The 23,695-nt window shown below is 52.8% G+C and overlaps 2 protein-coding genes and 1 long non-coding RNA gene across 11 annotated transcripts in view; 1 reads left to right on the top strand and 2 right to left on the bottom strand.

Annotated features, from left to right (window-relative positions):
* LOC123614609 (uncharacterized) overlaps positions 1 to 3,375 on the bottom strand; it is a 93,941-nt gene extending 90,566 nt beyond the window's left edge. For 2 of the 9 annotated variants that reach the window (XR_012509027.1, XR_012509033.1), the window contains exon 1: positions 2,998 to 3,366. This is a non-coding gene — a long non-coding RNA (uncharacterized LOC123614609). Of the gene's footprint in view, positions 1 to 2,404; positions 2,531 to 2,997 lie in introns of all 9 variants that reach the window. The other 7 variants (XR_012509026.1, XR_012509030.1, XR_012509029.1 and 4 more) reach the window with 6 other exon arrangements.
* On the top strand, positions 3,375 to 19,209 carry MAP3K10 (mitogen-activated protein kinase kinase kinase 10). Its single transcript, XM_010947248.3, has 10 exons — positions 3,375 to 4,770; positions 8,327 to 8,507; positions 11,419 to 11,567; positions 12,024 to 12,199; positions 12,819 to 13,065; positions 14,608 to 14,724; positions 16,521 to 16,698; positions 16,810 to 16,922; positions 17,249 to 17,929; positions 18,721 to 19,209. Exons 1-10 carry the CDS (start codon positions 4,089 to 4,091, stop codon positions 19,041 to 19,043), a joined length of 2,847 nt encoding a protein of 948 aa, XP_010945550.2. The 5' UTR covers positions 3,375 to 4,088; the 3' UTR covers positions 19,044 to 19,209.
* Positions 19,210 to 19,491: 282 nt separating this feature from the next.
* TTC9B (tetratricopeptide repeat domain 9B) lies at positions 19,492 to 21,834 on the bottom strand. Its single transcript, XM_010947249.2, has 3 exons — positions 21,290 to 21,834; positions 20,550 to 20,732; positions 19,492 to 19,710 (listed from the first exon to the last, which is right to left on the bottom strand). The coding sequence occupies exons 1-3, from the start codon at positions 21,702 to 21,704 to the stop codon at positions 19,601 to 19,603; spliced, it is 708 nt and encodes a 235-aa protein (XP_010945551.1). The 5' UTR covers positions 21,705 to 21,834; the 3' UTR covers positions 19,492 to 19,600.
* Between the last annotated feature and the right edge of the window lie 1,861 nt (positions 21,835 to 23,695).

Here is a 23,695-nt window from a genome sequence, read left to right as displayed (position 1 = left end):
TGCAAGCTAAGCATGCACTCTACCACTGAGCTATACCCTCCTCCCCCAAAATTATGGTTTTTTGGAACTGAATGACAATGAAAGCACTGCGTATCAAAACCAGGGGTATACATAATAAAATAAACACTAACGTGGAAAAAAAAATGAAGTCAACAATTAAGGCAGAAACTAATTAAATAAAATAAATCCCCTCCCCAAAAAAGTAGGAGAGATTATCAGTAAAACAAAAAGCTGAGAGCTTTTAAAAGACTAATAAAACTATAAAATTTTTGGCAAGTTTGATCCAGAAAAATAAGGGAATGAACAAATAAATATCAGAAAAGCCAAAAGAAATATAACTCTGGACCCAAAAGATTCATAAGAAGTAATGTGCAGAAACTTATGCTAATGAATCTGAAATCCTAGATGAAATAGATATGCTTTAGGTAAACATAAATTACAAAAATTTATTCCAGGAGAAAGTAATAAATCTGAATAAACCAATATCCACAGAAGAGGATGAAATTGTAGTCAAAGACCTACCAAAAAGGCACCAAGCATGGATGATCTTACAGCCAAATTTTACCAGATGTTCAAAGAACAGATAACTCCAATATATCACAAACCATTCCAGATTACAGGAAAAGGTAGGTGGTTCCCCCAAATCATAGAACAGGGCGAGCATTCCCCTTATGTCAAAACCAGGCAAGGAAAGCACAAGAAATAAAACCACAAGCCAATTCCATTCATAAAAACAAACGCACAGCAACCCTAAATAAAATATTATTAAATCAAATCCAGCAATAGTGAAAGAGAGAAGGACGGTTCAGCATTAACAGATTAAGGCAGAAAAGTCATCTGATTACATCAATAAATGCATAAAAAAGCATCTGATAAAAGTCAACCTCTAATTTAAAAAAAATCTTAGCAAATTAGGACTAAAGTTTGATAAAGGACTTCCACAAGAACTACTGAAAACATCACACTTAATGATGAAAACCTTAGGGGAATTCCTTTAAAAAGTCTAGAACAAGACAACGATTGTCCATTATCACCACTATCATTCAACATTGTACTGGAACTCTTAGCCAAAGGGGAAGGGGTGAGAAATGAGTTATAAAGATTGGAAAAACTAAACTAAAAAAAACTAAAGGCTTTTTTTTTTTTTCAACAACGATGTCATCTAGCTAGAACAGTGTGGAGAATTATCTGTCAAGCTATTCTAGAACAAGTAAGAGTAAGTTCAACAAGTTAGCCAGATCCAAGATCAGCATTAAAACCCCAACAGCAGTAACTGATTAGGAAAAAAAATAATAAAATCCCAGCCATAAGTAAATAAGTAAAAACAGTAAAGTTCCAGTGAACGGACCAAAGAAAGCAGGTACAAGATACCCCCGGACAAAATTATACCAAAGTCCAAGAATAAAAGACTCAATATTACAAAGTCATAGTCTCTCCAAATTAATAATTTATTCATTACAATTCCAATCAAAATCCAAAGGATTTTTTATGGATTTGACAAATGCCATCCCACGCCCCATTTCCACTGCAGAGCCCACCAGGTTTAGAACCAAGTCAGATCCCTTTCCTCACCCAAGTCTAGGCACCAGCTTGGAGACCACCTGTTCTACCGCTCTCCTGTGTCTTTGACTTGCATCACCCCATAAGCAATTGGTAAACAGTAATGATATCAGCAAAGCACAATCATACTGGTTAATATGCAATTTTCTCTAGGAAGGGAATGTTTTGAAGCAATCTGGGGCAAGATTTCTCACAGTTAAAGAGGAAGCCTTAGTAATAAAAGATCTTAAGAGGAAAAGCTGCAACCCTACAGAAATGCATTCCTTTAGATCCACAGCGGATAGTTTAGTGATTTCAAAGACCGTAACGCTTGCTACAATGGTATGGTATGTAGCAAAGATGTGAACTCTGATGAAGAAACTGCAACGATATTTTCTCAAAATAACAGATTAGTGAAGAAGACTACACCTTGGATCCGAATTTTAATTTTGAAACAAATGGTCTCCATCAGAAGTTAATATTTCCAGACCATCATCTCCAAGGAAGAAGCACAAGCCCCAGCCTTTACGATTGCAAAGAAGGCACTGAAGTTACCGCCAAGCTCAAATGCCGGTGGAAATCTAAATGTCTAGTATTTCTATTAGAATCGTTATTGGCTTTGTAGCACTCTGATTATACAGTTGCATACTTCTTGAGCAATCCGTCCTAATTCTATTTTTCCCATAAAATAAAGCCTTTTATTTTGAGTGCACTGTCTTGCACAACTCCAGGTTTTTCAGGAAAGCATGTATCGGGTTACAGCAGAAGCGCCTGTACTTAGAATAAAATGGGGCTTCTCGTTCAACAAGCATTCTTGACAGACCCTTAGTTTCCCTCACAAGTAGCCAGGAGAGCAGGTACCCACTTCCCTCCGAGTGTGGAACAACTTCTCAGGAGATCGTGCGGCAAGTGTCTGGAGTTTGGGCACCGGAGCCCACGGTGGTTCCCCTCTTCTCTCCTCGAACCAGACCCCCAGGCCACTCAGGAGAGGCTAGGTGAAAAGACCCAGAATTTTGCGGCTTACAAGCTTAAAGATCACGAGCAAGGCCGAACCTCTGCAGGGTTCAGTTTCCTCATTCTTTAAATGGGAAGGCAGTGTTGTAAAAATCATGGTTGTCGTGGTGGCGGTTTGTAACTTTAAAATCTACCTTTGATTCTTGTTGTGCCATTTATAATTGTGACCTTGGACAAGTAACTTTACTTCTCTATGCGTCATCTGTAAAATGGGGACTTTGCGAGGATTTAATGATACCATGTGTGCAAAGCACTTAGCATAAGATGCACGTTAAGCCCCTGTTAATAAATTTGAAGTTTCCATTACGGAAGGCGGGGGATTCTCGAGTTCTGACTGAGGAGGCAGAGGAACCCAGAGCTGGTGGGGAAAGCAGACGTGGCTGTGATTTCCCTAGGGACACCACACACATCCTCCCAGCCCCGTTTTCCCCTTAGAGGCCTTACCGTCAGCCCGACCCCCCAGCCTGCTGGAGCCCGTGCCCGCGGTTTGGGGGCTGCCTCCCACAAGCGCGAGTCGGAGAACGGACTACACTTCCCGGCGTGCACCCCGGTCGGGGCCCCGAGGGGCAGTCCAGCCGCGGGGACCTCTTCCCGGCCGCGTTAGAGGTTCGGGGCAGTAACCACCATTCACGAAGCTCCTGTTTTTCGCTTTACGAAGCGCGTCAGTCGCCATCAACCCCACCTTGGGCAGCGGCCCCCGCAGGGTCTGAGGAGCGCTGGGCCCTCTCCTTTCCTCTTCCAGGCGTCCAGCCCACCGCGTCCCAGGGAGGGCCCGAGGCCAGGCGTATCTCGCCGGGAGGATTCCTTCGGCCCCGTGCAGCCCTCACTTTGGCCCGAGGCCAGGTTCTGGAAGCTGAGGTCCGGGCAAGGACCTCGAGGCCGCGCTGCCAGAGACTACAACTCCCAGGTGGCACAGCGGCGCGGCGGCAGCGAGCACGTCACTCAGGCACCGCCAGCGGCCCCGGGAAGCGGCGCGGGCGGGGGCAGGGGCTGGAGCTGAAGGGGAGACCGGTGCTGAGGATGGGGGCCACCCGGCCGCCCCGCGCTTGAGGAGGCCGAGGGGCGCGCCACCCCGTCCTGGGGCGGGCGCCCCCCGGGACCCGCCAGCCCCGCCCCGCCCGGCAGTCGTGGCCCGGGATGCGGAGCCGGGGGCCGCCGGTGGAGCTGCGCGGGGTGAGAGGCGCGGGGAAGGGGGCTGCCTGCTTCCCTCGCCCTCGTCCCCCACCGGCGGGCCCTGGCAGGAATTCGGCAGCCGCACCGCCAGGCCTTCTAAGCGCGCTGACGTATAGGGGGGACAGGTGAAACCCCCGCCCTACCCCCACCCCGCCCTGCTGGGACAGCTGAATCAGAGGGGACGACCCTGCCCTTTTAAAGAGGCTTTTTCTTGCTCCTGCGGAGGGCCTCCCAACCATGGCCTCCAGGAGCTCCCTAGCACCCGCAGGGACTGCGCCCCATCCTGGCCGCCGAGACCCGCCCTCTGCATCCCGCGGGCAGCCTGTGTGAAGCGGCCTCCCGCAGCCCCCGGCCCCTCCCCCATGGAGGAGGAGGAGGGGGCGGTGGCCAAGGAGTGGGGCACGACCCCCGGGGGGCCCGTCTGGACCGCGGTCTTCGACTACGAGGCAGCGGGCGACGAGGAGCTGACCCTGCGGAGGGGCGACCGAGTCCAGGTGCTTTCCCAGGACTGTGCCGTGTCGGGCGACGAGGGCTGGTGGACCGGGCAGCTACCCAGCGGCCGTGTGGGCGTCTTCCCCAGCAACTACGTGGCCCCCGGCACCCCCGCCGCCCCCGCTGGCCTCCAGCTGCCCCAGGAGATCCCCTTCCACGAGCTGCAGCTAGAGGAGATCATCGGTGTAGGGGGCTTTGGCAAGGTCTATCGGGCCCTGTGGCGCGGCGAGGAGGTGGCAGTCAAGGCCGCCCGGCTGGACCCTGAAAGGGACCCGGCAGTGACAGCAGAGCAGGTGCGCCAGGAGGCCCGGCTCTTCGGAGCCCTGCAGCACCCCAACATCATTGCCCTCAGGGGCGCCTGCCTCAGCCCCCCACACCTCTGCCTGGTGATGGAATATGCCAGGGGGGGCGCACTGAGCAGGGTGCTGGCAGGGCGCCGGGTGCCCCCTCACGTCCTGGTCAACTGGGCTGTGCAGGTGGCCCGGGGCATGAACTACCTACACAATGATGCCCCTGTGCCCATCATCCACCGGGACCTCAAGTCCATCAACAGTAAGTGGTGTCCTCCCCCAAATACTTGCTACCATAGAACCTTGTGAGGCTAAGCCTAGGTGGCGGGAAATGGGGACACCAGAAGACACTTCCTGGGGCAAGAAGGGGCAGCAGTATACCTTTAGGGCCAGGTGAGGCAGTCCTTGCCCGATTAAGGGAGGAAAAGGAGGCCCAGAAAGGTTGAAGGAATACCTGCCTCCTAGGCTACAGTCACAGTAGCTCAGTAAATATGTATCCATGGACTCTGTGACAAGCCTTGTGTTCCCTGCTGTGAGCAGGACAGATGCGGTGCCTGGCTTCATGGTGCTTACTGTCCAACCGCGCTTCCAGAGTCCACCAGGCAGATACAGAACCTGGCCTGTAGCCAGGGTCTCTCAACCTCAGCACTGTTGCCATTTGGGGCCAGATGACTGCAGGGGGCTGCCCCGTGTGATGTAAGTTATTTAGTAGCATCCTTGGCCTCTACCCACTAGAAGCCATTAACATTCCCCACCTTCCCATCCCCAACTATCGCAACCAAAAATGTCTCCATACTTTGCCAGATATCCTCTGGACGGCAAAATAGCCCCCAGTTGAGAACCACTTCTGGAGTACTTCTAGCCTCTACCCCAGCTCACCAAGACAAACTGGGACAGATGAGGGAGGAGGGAAAGGGGTGTGGCTTATGTAAAAGATTCCAGGCTGCCTGACCTATCATAGACTCTCCAAAGTTGATTGGTTGGTTGAATGTGGACTGGGGCCAGATGGAAGGCAAGGTTCCTCATGATGTCAACAAATATTAATTGAGCACCTATCAAGTAGAAGCCCAGCAGAGACCAAAACAGCCATGGTTTCTGCCCTTATGGCGCTCACAATCTAGGAATTTCATTCATTTTTCCAGATATTTCCCGAGCACCTGTTGTGTTCCAGACCCTGTCCTGACTGACCCTTAGGATACAGCAGGGAAAAAATCCTATCTTCCTGGCTCTCCCGTCCTTCCTCTGCCCCGTCTCACGTCCTTTCACTTCTTCATTTATTTGTTCATTCTTTCATTTGGCATTTACTGGGCCAGATCATATCCTAAGCAAGAAAAGCCAGCATGTTCCCTGCCTTCACATGAAATGTGAGGGTTTCCTTTTTGCCCTCAACCCTCACATCTCCTCTATTTCTGATTTCTGTCAATTCCATGTCTTGAAATTTGTTTGACTCCATCCCACTGTGTCCACGTTAGTTGCTTTTCCCCACCACCAACAACCAGAAGCCCCTAGAACAGAGGGGCTATTTCTTCCTTACCTCTCAGGCCTGGCATTCGTACACTCAACAGAGAGCTGCCAGGTGTCCTGGGTGGGCCAAGCCCTGTGCCAAGGATGGGGAATTGAACAAGACAGACACAGATGGTCCCCACTTTCATTGATGTTCATCATATTCTAACTCCCCTGAAATGCTGGGAAAATGGAGGCAGGACTGCCGACATACTCCTCTTGAAGGTTGGGATCCCTTCTTGGCCCTTCCTCACCCCTGCTAATTCACAGCCTGCAGGTGGGATATCAGGACATGCTCCCACACCCCCAAATTTTTCTGTAGCCAGTGTCACTTAGACAAAAGGTCAGTGGGGCTCTTAGCCGGGGCTTCCTGCTCAGGCAGGGAAACTGCTCCATGCCTGAGACAGAGGAATCAAGGTCTCCCCTAAGGAGCACCTCACTGATGTCATTCATTCATTGATTCATTCAACCAATAACTCTGAAGTGGAATTAGGCGTTCTAGGCACTGTCCTGGGTTCTGGGATTACAGATGTGAACAAGGCAAGATTCCCCCGCCTTATGGAAATTATATTCCAGTGAACAGAAATAGATGGTTAATATTTAAATAGATAAAATTTCAAAGAGCTTCAGGGGCTCTGAAGGAAATAAAGCAGATTAAGGATGGGGCAGAGGGAGCTCTTTAGATCAGATGGTCAGGGAAAGCAATATTTGAGCAGAGACCTCAACCCAGAAGACCCGCCTTACAGAGATCTGGGCAGGGCACAGGCCCTGAGGTGAGGATGAATTGTTAGAGGAGCAGCAAGGAGACCAGAGGTGTTGGAAGAGCTGGAGTGAGGCAGAGGTGGAAGAGACAGGGCAGAAAAGTAGACGGGCCAGATCATGTTAACCTCGGGGGCCATGGTGAAGACTCTGGGTATTTTATTCAATGTAGTGGAAGCCATTAGAAGATCTTGGGGTGACATAATCAGATATACATATTTTTAAGTCAATTGATTTAGGACCAGCCTAGGAGATACAGAAATAAAGTATAAGACCATGGGGTGTTCCCTCTGTCACAGGGTCACTCCACAAACAGGAGAGGTAAGGACCCAGAGAGGGAGGACTTCTAGGAGGTGGAGTCACATGCTAGAGGCTCAGGAGGCTTCCAGGAGGAGGGAGCATTTGAGTTGGGCTTTTAAAAAGAGACAGGATTACCAACTGTGTTACCTTGGGCCATGGTCTGAGCTCTCTAACACTCAGTTTCTTCATCTGCCAAATGGGCATGACGAAGAACTGCCTCATTGTTATTCTGACTGGAGAGATAGCCAGGCATGGTCAAACGCAAAGGTGGAGAAATAAGGAACAATTCTGATGATATCACACACTGATAATAATAGCTAATGCTTTTAGAGGGCCTACTATTGCTTCAGCCAAGAAATCTTATCCCCAACCCTATAAGGTAGATGCCATTATCGTCTCCATTAAACAGAAGAGAAATCTTAGTGTTAAAGTAAATTGTGTAAAGTTATGCAGCTTATAAGTGGCAGAGCTGGGATTCAAACCCAGGCAGGACACTGTACACTTTGGGGCCTCTGTTTGACAGAAGGTAGTAGAATATCATAGCAGTTAAGAGATTGGGCTCTGATGACAGATCTAGTTTGGGTCTTTGCCCCACCACTTTCTTAGCTGTGTGATCTTGGCCAAGTGACTCTGAGCCTTAGTTTGCTAGTCAATTAAATGGGTTGCTTGAGAGGCCTCTTAAGGCCTAGACTTGGAACTGGCACTCTTGTCACTTCTGCCTCATTTTATCAGCAAAGCCAGTCACATGGCCAACCCAGAGTAAAGGAAAGGGAGATACACTCTGCATCTTTCATGGAAAGAATTTTGAAGTCACGTGGCAAAGAATATGACACAGAAAGGAAGAGAATTGGGGGCTGTGAATCCAGCTATCCCCACAGCAGGTGACAAAAAGGAAGACCATCCCCTTCTGCTCATGGTTGGTAGTTGCCACTTCTGGGGTGGTTGGGAATTCAAGGCCAGGACCAAGGAGAACCAAGGCCTTGGCCTTTCACTTGACCTTTCACTGAGCTCCCTAGAGCCCAGGTTAGAGTCAGGAGGACAAGGAATCCAGGAGAAGTTCACTGAAGCCTGGGGCAGGGATGAGACCAGCGTGGAAGGGTTCATGGTATTTGAGGCCTGGAAAGGAGCTGGTAGAGGGGGGCCACCCAAGGCAGCAGGGGAAGAACAAGGAGGAGCTTCCCACTGAGGCGGGGGCAGGACACGCGAGTCTGCAGCCCCGCAGGCCAGGGTGACCCACCTTTCTTCCTCCCCTACAGTCCTCATCCTGGAGGCCATCGAGAACCACAACCTCGCAGACACGGTGCTCAAGATCACGGACTTCGGCCTCGCCCGCGAGTGGCACAAGACCACCAAAATGAGCGCCGCAGGGACTTACGCCTGGATGGCTCCGGAGGTTATCCGTCTCTCCCTCTTCTCCAAAAGCAGTGACGTCTGGAGGTGCTGACAGTGGGACCGGGGAGGCCTCCTGGAAATGGAGGCGGGAGGAAGGGGGAGAGGGCAGAGTGGGAGGGACAGTCACTGGCTGAAGCTGGAATCTGGCCTGGCAAAGAGGCCTGCCCAGTAGGTCAGACCGTCAGCCCGGCACCAAAGCAGGTGTCCCCTCTGCTAGCAGAAGTGAGCTGAGGAGGACTTGGATTACAGTTTAAAATTCCAAAGATTATAAAGATAGGCTGGCAGCACCCAAGGCCCCTCAAACACCATCAAGTATGCTGCCCCCCTCATCAAACAAGAGATTGAGATCTTTGGAGGCAACCATTCATTCATTCATTCATTCATTCATCCAACTGTGCTGGGAGGTAGGGATACAGCAGTATATAAAAACAGACTCATTTCCTGCCCACAAGGATGATACATATAAACATACATCATGCACAAGAAGCTGAAAGGGCTGTTTTTAAATTAAGAAAATTGTAAAATAATTTTTAACAGATAATAAGTTAATTCATCAGAAAAAGTATTAGATGGTCTTACAAACTAAGGGGTTGATCGAAAAGCACTCTTGAGGGCTGGTGGTGACCTCGGAGAAGGCTTTTCTGAGAAGTGATACTTGAGCTGAGTTCTGGATGACAAGAAGGAGCCAGCCATGCAAAGTTTGGTGGGGGAAAGTTTCCCAGGCAGAGGGTACAGCTTCCACAAAGGAGAGACTGAGGTGAGAACGAGCTTGGTGTGTTCCAGAAACAGCCACGAGACCTGCGTGGCTGGAGTGGAGCAGGCAGGGAAGGACATGGTAGGAAATGACATGGGAGAGAGAGCCAGAGGACCCTGCAGACGAGGGACCAGACTCCAGGTTTATTCTAAGTGTGTTGGAAAACCATTAGGGGTGTTTGTGAATGACATGTTCTGATTTAGCATCGCAAAGTCTCCCTCCACTGATAGGTTGTAGGGGGCAGGAGTTGGGGCAGGAGGCCAATGAGGAGGCTTTTCATCACCTGCGAGATCTGGTGGCAGCAGAAACTCAGCCTTCTACTGGGGGGAAGCCAAACCCAGATCAATCCCCAGCTGAGGCTCCAGATGGACCAGGCTGCACAGTCATGGTATTGGGGCAGATAGATCAGGCAGGAGGTCCCAACTAGAGCAGTGCAGCCCTTTTGGGGAGAGTTTAGGCTGGTTTCACATCAGCTATTCATTTATGGTCCTAACATTTATGGAAACCATATTTTAGTGGCAAAGAACAAGAAACCCCCCCCCCAAAAGGCTGATATTTTTGTGCTCATGTAAAGCCCAGGACTGAAATGGTGCCCCCAGTGTTAGGGATTCAGGGTCCTATGTTAGGATTTTTAACAGGGGTGTCATTGACATTGGGCAGGATAATTCTTCCTTGTGTGTACCTAGTGAGGTACTGTCCTGTACTTTTCAGAATGCTCTGTATCCATGGTTCCAAGCCACCAAGTGTAGATAGCACTCTTCAGTCATTGTGACAATCAAAACATCCCCACAGGTTTCCAGAGACGTGGGAGAGTTGGGGAGGGGCGTGTCTGGCCACCTCCAGTTACAAGCCACTGTTATTTTCCTCCACCTTGTATGGCCTTCATTCCCAGTTCACTTCATGGTCCAAAATGGCTGCTTGAGCTCCAGCTTTTATGTCTACATTCCTACCAGTAGGAAAGAGAAATGCCCCTTTAAGGATACTTCCTAGAAGTCAATTGCACACTACACACTCTCCTATATCCCACTGGCCAGAACCATTGTCATATAGGCATACTTAGCTGCAAAGGAGGATGGAAAATTATTTCAGGTAGCATTTGCCCAGCTCAGATATACCAGTGCTGTCACTGAGAAAGAAGGGGAGGCTGTCAGCATGAGGGCAGGGGTTGTGTCTATATGTTCCAGTATCTGGAACAGTGCTTGGCACACAGCAGACGCTTAATAAGTATATGTTGACTGAATGTGTGTGGGGATGAGTGGGGGGAGACACGGAGATCTTTTACGTGTTAGGCACTGCATAAAACAGTGATCAGGATCCAGAAGGAGCACAGTTTACTGGAGAAGATGGACATGCAGGTGACTGTGGTACAGTGATGCATGCTCTGGTATCGTGCAGCTATTAAGGATGCTGTTGTGGGCATCTGGCAGACCTGAGTCCAAGCGTGGCTTCATCACTTATGGGCTGTGAGACCTTAAACAAACAACTTAACCTCTCTGAGCCTGCACCTGCTCATTGGATAAAATGAGGGTCATATCAGTGCGATCTGCTTTACAGGACTATTGGGAGGCCTAACGCAGTGCTGGCCTGGCATAAGTGCTTTGTAAATGTTACTGTTAACTTGTTTTTAGAGGTAAGCGTGGAGGGTTCTATGGGAACATAGTAGAGAGGCCTCCAACCCAGCTTTGGAGGCTGTGGAATTAAGGAAGCCTTCCTGCCAGAGGGAGCACCTGAGTTGTGACTTAAAGGGCAGTTACACAAAGGAAAGGGTGTTCTCGACAAAGGGAACAGCATATGCAGAGGCCAGAGGTTAGGAAGAACAGGCTTTGTTCAACTGTTCAGTGTGGCTGCAAGATGACGCTTGGGTTGGTATGAGGGCTGAGAGTGTTTAGAGGCAAAGCTTCAGGGGTCAAGATCAGGGATAAGAAGGGTGGATTTGGCCAGTAGGCACAGGGAACCCACTGAAGGTTTTCAGGCAGGGGAGAGGGAAGAGAGGCAGAGCAACGGAGAGACATCAGAGAGCCAACTCCACCACATCTATTTGAGACCAGGCCGCTGGAGATCAAATCAGTTTTTTGTGGCCTCACTGGCCAGGGCTGGATGTTGGGAGGAGGGAGGCCCACCATGGGACTCGAGGCAGGGCTAGGGTGTAGGTGAGGATTGGGGTGGGCTGTGGCATCACCCCTCCCTCTCCCCCACCTGCAGCTTCGGGGTACTGCTCTGGGAGCTGCTGACGGGTGAGGTCCCCTACCGTGAAATCGACGCCTTGGCCGTGGCATATGGCGTGGCTATGAACAAGCTGACGCTGCCCATCCCCTCCACGTGCCCCGAGCCCTTTGCCCGCCTACTGGAGGGTGAGCCAGGGCCCCGTGGAGAGGGTAGGCTCAGCTTGGGGTGGCAGGCGCCCTCAGGTCCAGACCTCACCCCTTCACACCCATCGATACCAGTGGGCCTGGGAGTGTGGGAGAAGCGGCTGGAACCCTTGGACCATGAACAGTCTCCCCAGTGCTTGGCTTCATGGCCTCCAGACCCTTGTTCTGGCCACACCCACAGCTCTTGAGGGCCACCTGTCAGGATTCACTGGCCCTGGGAGTCTTCCCTGATCCTTGATTCTGCCACCTCTTGGGGAGCAGGTCCCTGAGTTTCTCTCCTCAGAGTTTCACCAAGTGAAACACTGCCATGAATTTGGCTTTAATTCCTTCCCCTCAGCTCCATGGGAGCTATTTGTCCACAGTCCCTTGAAGTCCTTCCTCCACTGAGCAGGCTGAGGCCCCAGAGTGTGACCACTGACATTTCCACTCCCACCCCAGAATGCTGGGACCCAGACCCCCATGGGCGGCCAGATTTTGGCAGCATCTTGAAGCAACTTGAAGTCATCGAACAGTCAGCCCTGTTCCAGATGCCACTGGAGTCTTTCCACTCGCTGCAGGAAGACTGGAAGCTGGAGATTCAGCACATGTTCGATGACCTCCGGACTAAGGAGAAGGTAACCCCTGGACCGAGGGGGCAATGTGGGAGGGATGGAGCAAGATCCCTGAGTCCTGATACTTTAGACCGGGCAGAGTCCCTTCCCCTGAGCCCAGGATCTTTGGGTCCATGCAGGGCCAAGGGACCCTTTTTTGCATATTAAGAAAAGCTTCCTGTTTGCAGATTGATAAGAAAAAGGTACCCTGCACTGAAGTACTTACAAGTGACATTGCATGAGGTCTGGGATTGGCTTTAAAATACTACAGCAAAAATGACAGGGAGAGGGGAGAGAAAGAAAGTGATAACATGAAAAAAGACTTGCAAAGTATAGATAATTGTTGAAGTCAGATGATAGGTGGGTGGGGTGCACTTTCTCTCTCTGCTTTTGTGGATGTTTGAAGTTTTCCAAATTAGACTTAAAAAATTAAAAATTGAAAAGGGAAAATAAAAAGAAAAGCCACCTCTTTCTTTGGTCTAACACAGTCCCCTGACCTGTGAAGTGAGTTAGATTGTGCCCGGAACTTGCCCCACAGCAGGATGCCCCTGCGCAGAGCATCAGCCAGCCCCAGCAGCCCTGGATCCATCCCTGGGGAAGAGTAGCTCAGCCCCTCTCCCCAAGCCACCCCTTTCTTCTCCAGGAGCTCCGCAGCCGCGAGGAGGAGCTGCTGCGGGCAGCACAGGAGCAGCGCTTCCAGGAGGAGCAGCTGCGACGGCGGGAGCAGGAGCTGGCCGAGCGCGAGATGGACATCGTGGAGCGTGAGCTGCACCTACTCATGTGTCAGCTGAGCCAGGAGAAGCCCAGGGTCCGCAAACGCAAGGGCAACTTCAAGCGCAGCCGCCTGCTCAAGCTGCGGGAAGGAGGCAGCCACATCAGCCTCCCCTCTGGTACCCGCCCGCGTCCCCTGAGCATCCCCCAAGAGGCTGCTGGGAGCATCCCTAACCCAGGGGTTATCTCTTCTATTTATTTATTCATTCATCCATTCATTCATGCTTTTTTATTGCTAAATTTAAAGATGACAGAAAAACTATACAGCTTAATGAGTGAGTAGAGTCACTCCCACAAAAGCAGAGGGCCTATAGCCACCTCAGATGCCTCCACATGCCCCCTCAAACACATCCCCCTGCCACCCCAAGAGTAACCCCTGTCTTGACTTTTAGGGCAATCACTTCCTTACTTCTCCGTGTAGTTTTGTCTCCCAGCTATTTGTTTAATATCTTTTAATCTGCCTCTATTCCCTCCTTGCCAATAATTTTTTGAGGAACTGCTTCATTTATCCTGTAGCATTTCTCACAGTCTGGATTTTGCTGCTTGCATCTCCCCAGTATCTCTTAACATATCTCGCTGTGCCCTGAATTTCCTATAAATTGGTGTTAGGTCAAACCATGTGAAATTGCTGATGTTCGGCCATTTTTGACCTACAAAAACAGAAGTTTCACATGGACCAACCTAACAGTTGGATCTCAGGACTTAATAGGTTTCAAGTTCAGGTTTGATTTTTTTTTTGAAGACTGCTTTCTAGGTAATGTCACAAGGCATATTGTGCTGGTCGTTTCTCCCTTTGTGATGTTACAAGCCCCAGAGCAGTGCCCCAAACAGCACTGGCCAACAGAAATATAATTCGAGCCACATGTGTAATTATAAATTTTCTAGTAGTCACATTAAAAGAAGGGGGACAGGAAATAAGTGAAATTAACTTTAATAATATATTTCATTTAGCCCAATATACCCAAATGTTATGGTTTCATGTATAATCAGTACAAGAACAAAATTGTTAATGAGATTTTTTACCTTCTTTTTTTCACACTAAATCTTTGAAATCTAGTGTATGTTTTATATTTCTAGTGCATCTCAATCCAGGTGCTAAGTTTTCATCAAAAATACTTGACCTGAATTGAGATTTCATAAAATGTACAGTTGAAAAAGCAGATTCACTTACCCAAGTAGTTCCAAAGACACTTAAACGTTTCCAGTAACCAAACCGAGTATCCGTTTTTAAAGGTAAATTTAATTAGCTGCAATTAAACAAATAAAGGTAAAACCCTCCAGTTCCTCTGCTGCACAAGCCACATGTGAAGCACTCAACTGCCGCATGTGGCAAATGGCCACTGTATTGGATACTCAAGCCTAGATCCTCAGAGCGGTAGTTCTCAAACCTGAGTGTACAGCCCCGGGAACTGGGGGACTGTTACACCAGGTTAGATTGCTGCACCTCACCCCCACAGTTCCTGATTCAGGGAGGGCCCAAGAATCTGCATTTCCAAGCAGTTTCCACTAGACATTGATGCTGCTGGTCTGGGACCACACTTGGAGAACCACCGCATTAAGGAATGCAAAATGGTGATATTCCTTCTGTCCTTCTACAAAGGGAACCGCTCTTTTGCTACCCATGGAACCGTGTGCTTAGGAAAGCCTCTTTCCCTTTGCAGGCTTCGAACATAAGATCACAGTCCAGGCCTCTCCAACCCTGGACAAGCGGAAAGGATCCGATGGCGCCAGCCCCCCTGCAAGCCCCAGCATTATCCCCCGGCTGAGGGCCATTCGCTGTGAGTATCTCCCAAAGCCCTGACCAGTCAGTCGGTGAACAAACTTATCTGAGCACATACCTTGTACCAACCCAGAGCAACATCAGGGGATGAGACAGGCAGGGTCCCCTCCCTCATTCTCATCAGGAGAAACATAACAAACGAGTAAACAAGTTGGTAGGCAGGATAATTTCCTGTAGAGAGAAGCACTGTAAAGGAAATCAGGGAAGGGAATAAAACAGAATTGCTATTTTAACATCACAAGGAAGGCCTGTCAGAGAAGCTGAGGTTTGAGTGGGGACCCGCATGGTAAGAAGTGACATATGTGGAGATCTGAAGGAACAGTGTCCCTGGCAGAGGGAACAGCAAAAGCGAAGGCTCAGAGGTGGGAACAAGCATGGTGTTCGTCAGCCAGGAAAGCCGGCTTGGCTGGAGCAGAACACAGGGAGGGAGAGCAGTAGGTCTGTGGTCAAGGATTTGACAGGGCCCAGATCACACTGGGCCATAAGAGCCAGGATAAGGAGTCTGGATCTTATTTTAAATGTGATGGGGGAGTCTCTGGAGGGCTGTGAGCAAGGCAATGATAAGATAAAATCTACCTTTTCCCTCAGGCTGCTGTGAGGAGTAGGGATGGTAGGAGGTCAGGAGTAAAGGCGGGAGACAAGTGAGACGAGGGGTCTGAACCAGGGCAGGGGCCTGGGAGAGGGGAGGTGGCCAGTCAGCTGCGTGGCAGAGATGCGGGTGTCAGGGTTTGCTGATGAGTTGAAGGGCACTTGGCTGACTCCTTAGTTTCTTGTGCCACATTGTTCAGCCCTGTCCTCACCCCACACACCACTCCCCTATAGCACCTGCTTTGTACCAGGCCATTCTCCTGAGGGGACGCAAAGACAATGACCAACGGTGGCAGGTGGTACTAGTAGCAGGGTACATTCAAAGTGTGGCAGGAACAGAGGCAAGAGAGCAACTGACTCTAGCGAATAAACGGCTCCAGAGCTGGAGGCCTGAAGGGCAAGCAGGCAGGAGAAGGGACTGAAAGGGAACAGAATTCCATTGAAGGGAACCGCCTGTGCAAAGGATGGAGGTGTGAAAGCTGGGAACCGGAAGACACGGGGTCCCACCACAGCACTATTGCCCTCTACCCAAGTGTCCCATGCCATCTCTCACCTTCCTCTCCAGCACCAGCCACATTGGCCTCCTGGCTGTTCTGTGAACACTCCAGGCATGTCCAGCTGCAGGGCCTTGGCATCTGCTGTTACCTCTGCCTGAAATGCTCCTCTCCTTTGTATCTATTTGACTCACTCCCTCACCTGCTTCAAATTCTTGCTCAAATTTCTCCTCACACATGAGGCCTTCCCTCACTCCCCAAACCCCCATCTTGCTTCATATTTCCCTCAGCACTTACCACCTTCTAGCTCCCTACCCACAGGACTTACCTAGTGTGATTCTTGTTGGCCGGCTGTCTTTACCCACTAAAATGTAAATCCCCTCAGGGCAGGGAGTTTTGTCTGCTTTGACCACTTCTGTCTTCACAGTACCTGCCCTGGGGCTTGGCACAAAGTAGGTGCTGTAAACATTTGAGAATGAATGGACAGCTGAAGGGTCAGGCTGTGAGGAGTGCAGGGCTGGGCCCTTGCCCTGGCAGCAGTGGGGAGCTCTGGGAGGAGGTAGAGCTGGGAAGAGTCAGGACTCAATTTAGAATCCAAGCTCCACTGGGCTTCCCGCTGGAGGGTGGAACCATTGTGGGAAGAGGAAGGCTGGGAGCTCAACGGGGACAGACTCTCCAAGACCCAGTAACCAAGTGGCTTCTCTTGGCCCAGTGACTCCTGTGGATGGTGGTGGCGGTAGCAGCAGTGGCAGCAGCAGTGGTGGCAGTGGGACATGGGGCCGCAGCAGTGGACCCCCAAAGAAGGAAGAACTGGTTGGGGGCAAGAAGAAGGGCCGGACCTGGGGGCCCAGCTCCACCTTGCAGAAGGAGCGGGCTGGAGGAGAGGAGAGGTACTGGCCACATGGAGCCCAGCCTTGTCCTGTCCCCTCCCCCAGGCCCTTGGCGGCCAGAAGGCTTATGACCCGACCCCACCCCCGCCTCATCTGTGGTGCCCTCTGCAGGCTGAAGGCCCTGGGGGAAGGAAGCAAACAGTGGTCATCGAGTGCCCCCAACCTGGGCAAATCCCCCAAACACACACCCATCGCCCCAGGCTTTGCCAGCCTCAATGAGATGGGTAAGAGGGTGAGGGCCCCTTTCAAAGGGAGAGGGAGGGGTGATCATTCCCCCAAGGTTGTGGGGAGAAAGCGGGATTTCACTGGGCCAGCCCGCAGGACGCATTCCTGGGCTCCAGACAGCCAGTCTCTGGGGGTCATTCCCAGGGCAGGAGGATTTGGGGGGAGAAAGATTCGAGAACCATGCTTAGTGGGACTTGGTGGTTTCGCTGTTGGAGGGGTCACTATGGGCAGCCCCGTACCTCCAAGTCCCCGGGGGCTGAGGGGCCAGGGGCGAGCCCCGGAGCCCAGTGAGTCGAGTCCAGTGACGGCCCTCTCCCGGTTGCAGAGGAGTTCGCGGAGGCGGACGGAGGCGGCAGCGTGTCCCCCTCTCCCTACAGCACCTCGTCCTACCTCACGGTGCCGCTGCCCGCCCAGCCCTCCCCGGGGGAGCGGGCGCCGTGGGAGCCCCCGCCGCCAGCCCGGCCCGGGCACGGCTCCCGGCGGCGCTGCGAGCTCGCGCTGCTGGGCTGCGCCACGCTGCTGGGCGCTGTGGGCCTGGGCGCCGACGTGGCCGAGGCGCGCGCGGCCGACTGCGAGGAGCAGCGGCGCTGGCTCGACGGCCTTTTCTTCCCCCGCGGGGGCCGCTTTCCGCGGGGCCTCAGCCCGCCAGGGCGCTCCCCGGGCCGCCGCGACGACGCGGCCCCCGGCCCGGGCCTGGCGCCCTCGGCCACCCTCGTGTCGCTGTCGTCCGTGTCCGACTGCAACTCCACGCGTTCGCTGCTGCGCTCCGACAGCGACGAGGCCGCGCCGGCCGCGCCCTCCCCGCCGCCCTCCCCACCTGCGCCCCCGCCCAGCACCAACCCCCTGGTGGACCTGGAGCTGGAGAGCTTCAAGAAGGACCCCCGTCAGTCGCTCACGCCCACTCACGTCACAGCCGCGCGCGCTGTGAGCCGCGGTCACCGCCGGACGCCCTCGGACGGCGCGCTGGGGCAGCGGGGGGCACCCGAGCCCACGGGCCCTGGCCCTGGTGAGTGAGGCTCCACGCGCCCAGGGCACAGAAAAATGCCCATCTCCCCTGTCCCCGCCGAGGACTAGTGTCCTAGCCCAGCAATGACCCCTTGGATGCCAAGGCAGCCTCCTCCGGCTTAGCATGGGGAAGAAGGGTCTGGGTCCCCGTGGCCCCCACTGTTTTGCGAGGCCTTGTGGGTCACCGGGTAATTGAGACACAGAATGCAGCAGAGGTGACAAATTCTAATGCCTACAAGGGCCAGGCAGGTGACATTAATGGCAACAGTAATTACTAGCGTTAACCCCCATGTGCCAGGCACTTTTCTCTGTACGTTTACTAACATGACAAAGATGATTAGAACAGAGAGGAGCTAAGTACCTCCCATCAGGCACTGTGCTACTTGTTTTACTGTTACTGTTATTATTTTATTTTATCCTCACCTATGTAGCGAGGTGCTGTCATCCCCAGTCACAGGTGGTGGCATGCCTAACGTGTCTCTGTGGGTCTTTGTGAACCTGGCCTAGTGGAGAAGAGGTGTGAGGGATGAGGGCTTTGTCTGGAGTGGCAACAAGGAAATGGGCTCTGAAAGATTAAGGATTGTGCCCAGAGTTGCACCCAGATGGGTGAGCAATTAGGAGAATCGGGGGGTGGCTAGGTAAAGGTCTAAACCCTGCTGGAAAGTGGGCCCAACAAAATCACCAGATCTTTTTCAAGAGAAGTCAGATTCCAGTTTTCATGTACATGCTCCTGGCTTTTAAATACCACCCTCTGGCCGACCCTACTCACCTCATTTCATCCTCTCTTACCAGGCCCTCGGGATCCCCTGGACTTTCCCCGTCTGCCTGACCCCCAGGCCTTGTTCCCCACCCGCCGACGGCCCCCCGAGTTCCCTGGCCGCCCCACCACCCTGACCTTCGCCCCAAGACCCCGGCCAGCTGCCAACCGTCCCCGCCTGGACCCCTGGAAACTGGTCTCCTTTGGCCAGACACTCAGCATTTCGCCTCCCAGCAGGCCGGACACTCCGGAGAGCCCTGGGCCCCCCAGCATGCAGCCCACGCTGCTTGACATGGACATGGAGGGGCAGAGCCAGGACTGCACAGTGCCCCTGTGTGGGGCCCACGGCTCCCGTTGAGGCCTGCCCACCACCGCCCGCCTGGGCAGCCATGAATGTAGCGCCCCAGGCCCCGCCCCAGCCCACCATGCCACAAGGCAGGGGAGGCCCTGGGCAGGATACTCACTCTATTTATTGGGGAAGGGGGGTGGGAGGGCACTTAATTTATTCCCTTGTACCCCGGGGGGGGGGCCCTGTGCCCACCCTGTGGTTGGGGGGGAGGGTGGGCAGGGATACTCAGGGACAGGGCATCATGGGGAGATTCGGCACAAAATGCAGCATTAAAGGTAACCCCTACCCCCTACCAGGCATGGCTGTGTGTCTTTCCGTGGCCCAGGCCCTGATCCTAGGTCATCCCCAATGGGACACCCCCACCACCCCATGCTCCCTTACAGGCCTCTGGATTTCTGAGGTCCAAGGGGTGGAGCCCAGGCCCATGTCCCCTCCAGGGCCCCCATAAGAATACCACACAAAGAGGTTATGGTCACCAGTGACAAGTGCTTTACCAGTGAACACTAGTTGGGGGAAGTTACATGGTGAGTGGGGAGTGGGGTGGGGACTGTCCCCCCTGGTTAGCCTCAGCCAATGACATCCCGAGTCCCGGTCCCGGCCCCACTGTCTTCCCGCTGGAGGCTGCAACGGTTCATCTTCAGCTGAGTCAGCTGGATGTAGCGCAGGACATTGGTGTCTGCAGGGGAGTTGGGCAGGTCATTATCTGGGAGTCCTGGGGCAGCAGGTGATAACTGCATCACCTCGGTTCACACCTCATTGTCCCCAGCCTTCAGTGGCTCCCCTGCACAGCTGGTATTGCCAGAGCCCTTTTCCAGAAGCCCCAGCCAAACAAGCAGAGCACGGCGTGTCACACCTCTGCCAGGCTTGCATCTGCTCAGAGACTCCTGTCACACTTCTCACCCTCTAGTGACATCTGCACGAAGCCTGTTACTCATCAAACCACTTAGCAAAACTAATCTTGCCTCTGCTCGCACACCCTGTATCGTGCACCTGTTGTGTTCCCTCTTCATTGGCTTTTAATAGAGAACCAAGTTGGGTGTCTGCCCGCCCCCAACCTCCCACCACACACACACCCGTGATCTCCCGCAGGGTAAGGACAAGCCTCCAGCTCTGCCAAACCCCCCCCACCACCAATTTCCTGGCATTCCCAGGAAACAAGTGAGTGAATAGGTGTGTGAATGGATTAGTGAGTGAGTAGATGAAAGAATCTGAGGGGAGGGTAAATGGAGTTAGGGGTGAGTGGCTAGGGAAGTGGCTGAGTAGGTGAACAGGAGGCATCAAGATGGGTTAATGGCAGAATAGATGAGAGGTGGTTGGATGAATGTTAGAGGAATGATAGGTGAATGGACATGAGTGAAAGGCAGGGGATTGGATGAGAGGGTGTGTAAGTTGTAGATGGGTGGAGAGTGGACGTGAGGTGAGTGGTACAGCACTCCCTGAAGCAGCTCTGCGCTGAACCTCCTGCCTTGTTTCCTCCGCCCTAGCCCTTTTCCCTGCTCCCAGCCCGCCCCTCACCTGTGGGCTCCCGGCTGCGGGCCTCCTGCAGGTAGCGCAAGGCGCGTGCATAGTCGCCCAGGTGGTAGAAGGCAATGCCGGCGCGGTAGGTAGCCTTGAAGTTGCCCTGCTGCTTCTCCAGCACCTTGAGACAGTACTCGCGCACCCGCTCATAGTTCACCAGCTCCGACTGCAGCAGACAGGCTGCGGAGGCACCAGGATCGGTGCTCTCAGAATCTGTCGACACCCTCAGACCTCACTTGACCGCGAGGAGCCTGGCCTTCAGACTACAGGGAACCCCTACCCTTTTCCGTGGCTGAGCCCTGCCTAAGGGATTGCTCAGGCCACCCGGGGCCGCCAAGCTTCCGACCAATCAGGATAGAATAAATCTGCGCCACCGCTAGAGGGCGCGAAAAACACAGACAGGGGGCTCTCCAGTGCTTACTGGGAGGTTTCTATAGGGGAGAGTACTAAGGGCGATCTCAGAGGTGAGGGTTGGGTTCTTAAATGGCTTATCCAGGGTAAGTTTATCTCACCTGAGGTTCGCAGGTGACAGCCCAAAGTCCATTTCCTGCATCCCAGCTCCTTCCATCCCTAGACTCCCAAACCCTCTCCCTGATCAAGCTCTGAGTTCTCCCCACCACAGACGCCAGCCCTGGCCCCTTTAAGCCTCCAGCTACCCTCCGCAAGACTTGACGAGTGCCCCTCACTTCCTACCCCTGTCACATATGCACCCTCTTCTCCCCCCGACGGCCTCGTACCCGTGAGAGAGTCGTAACATTCCACCTCCGTGTTCTCCACCAGGCGCCGCTGCTCCTCGCTGAGGCGGGCTGGCCCCGGGCTGGTGGCGGGCCCGGAGGCGGGGGCGGGAAGGCCTCCAGGGCGGGCCCCTTGCGCCGCCTTCAGCTGCAGCAGTGCCCGATGATACTTGCCGATGGCTTCCCGGAACTTCTTCTCTCGGTAGCAGCGCTGGCCCTCTGCCTTAAACGCCACGGCGGCCCGCAGGCTGCTGTCGAGCGCTGCACCCAGACCCCCCGACGGCTCTGGGGCAGGACTGGACCGAGCCGACCCATGGCGGGGCCCAGGACCCGGCGGGGAAAGGGCGGGAGGCGGGCGCGGCGGAGGCTCAGGGGCAGCGCTGAGCATCAGCACCGGGGACAGCGCGCCGCGCTGCATTGTGGGAAACTCCTGCGGCCGCTGCTGCAGCTACCGCATCGCCCCCCGCGGGGCCGGTCCCCACCCTTTCTCCGCCCCCGCACCTCCAGCAGCCGACTCCGGCTGCCCTCTATGGGTCTAGAGAAACCCCTCAATACTTCCCCACTCTCTCCTCCAAATCTCTTCTTCCCACTCCCCTTACCCTCCACGCTCTCCTGCCTTCCCTTCTCTCCCATGCCCAAAGCCAACAAACCTTTCTAGAAAGAAAGAACAAGTCTGGGGAAAAGAGCAGGAAGATAATCTCGTGGAAAGCTGGTTTCAGCCCGCTAAGCATTTGGCATAGTGGATAAGAACACAGGCCATGGACTCAAGGTGCCCCAGATTCAAATCCCTGACTATTTTCTCACTAGTTACATGGGTTGGACAAATCACCGAAATTATCTGGAGCTCTGTATCCTCATCAGTAACACAGGACTACGATAGCTACTTTGGAACCCATTCGTTTATCTCTGCAACAAACAAATACTGATGTTTCTGTGTTCATCTGGGCTGCACGATGCTGGGACATAGGAGAGACTGAGAGCCTCAGGCCCTACCGTCACTGGGTCCCTGGACAAGTGGGGAGACAGATCAATGATGCAACAGTGGGCCCCCAGAGTTGGCCAGCCTGAGAAGTCCAGGCAGACGGGTCGGGGCTGGGATGGGGGAAGCGCAACAGGCTCTGAGGGCTTAGAGGAGGCCCCTGGCCTAGGAGAGGTGGTGAGTGAAGACTTCCTGGAGGTGGCGAGAACTGTATGAACTAGAGAGATCTGCTTCTGCCTTCACTGAGCTCAGTCTCTGGATAGGAAAAGCACCGGGAAAGCAGTCAAATGATAGCCCAGAGTAAGGAGCACAATAAGAAAAGTGTACAGAAAACACCTGAAAGGCTTCTGAAAGAAAAACTGATGGTGAATGATTATCCTTCAACCCTCCTTAGCCGCCTTCTCAGCTGTGGGACCTTGTCCAAGCGCCTGGATCTTGCTCCACCTTCCTTCTGTGTAACACGGAGATAACAAGCGAGCTAACTTCTGAGTAGCTGTAGGGACTGAATTATATTATGCGGGTAAAGCACGTAGCACAGTGCCTGGTACAGTAATAGGCAAACGACAACCGGTGCTTATCACCCCGAGACTGTGAGATATGTGATAATAAGTGCCTGACTCTGAGCCAGCATTCACAAATAGTTGTTGAATGAATGAGTGAATGGGTAACTTAATGTGTTAGCAGCATTACCCGCAAGGCCATAGCTTGGGTCTCATTCACAAGCACCAAGACTATATTTCCCCCATCCCCGCCTCCTCCCACCATTCTTCCCCTGGAAGCCCCATGGCAGGTCCCACCCAACAGGCCCAAACCTGAACTTGACACCTTCCATCTCAACTGCAGCATCTGTTTCTATATTTTATTGTTCGTTGCTGAGTTTCTCCCTGACCCCTGATCCTCCAAACTTGAACACCTCAGTGGTGGAAATTTCTTCCTCTCTGCACCTCCAAACCCAGGCTTGGTTAAGAGTCTAATATTCCTGAGATTAGGTTCCAGAACAGCATCTGTCACCTTTCTGCACCTCGGGCGTGTTTTTGTTTTAATTAAAAACATGGAGACACACTGATTCATAACAATTACTTGCTGAGCACCTACTAAATGTCTAGGTGCTTAGGAGACAGTAGTACCTAACTCACAGTCCTGCTGGGATGCAATGCTAGCACTTTCACAACACCTACTAGGTATCAGACACGGTCCTAAAGCTTTACCTTTATGTTAACTCACATCCTCATCACACCACCGCAAGGTCGGTGCTATAGTTATACCCATTGCCACTGTGGCACTCCAGAGGTTAAGTAAATTAGATTCCATTTAACAAAAGTGCGTGCTATCACAAATGGATGACCCTCACAGGCCAGCATTTGTGATGTGCTGGGCTTGTGCAACCATTAAACAGATTGAATTCGTTGCTAACATATAAAAGCAGAGAG

This window comes from Camelus bactrianus, chromosome 9, assembly GCF_048773025.1.
Source record: "Camelus bactrianus isolate YW-2024 breed Bactrian camel chromosome 9, ASM4877302v1, whole genome shotgun sequence".
NCBI lineage: Eukaryota > Metazoa > Chordata > Mammalia > Artiodactyla > Camelidae > Camelus > Camelus bactrianus.
This window is presented reverse-complemented; position numbering and strand designations above follow the sequence as displayed.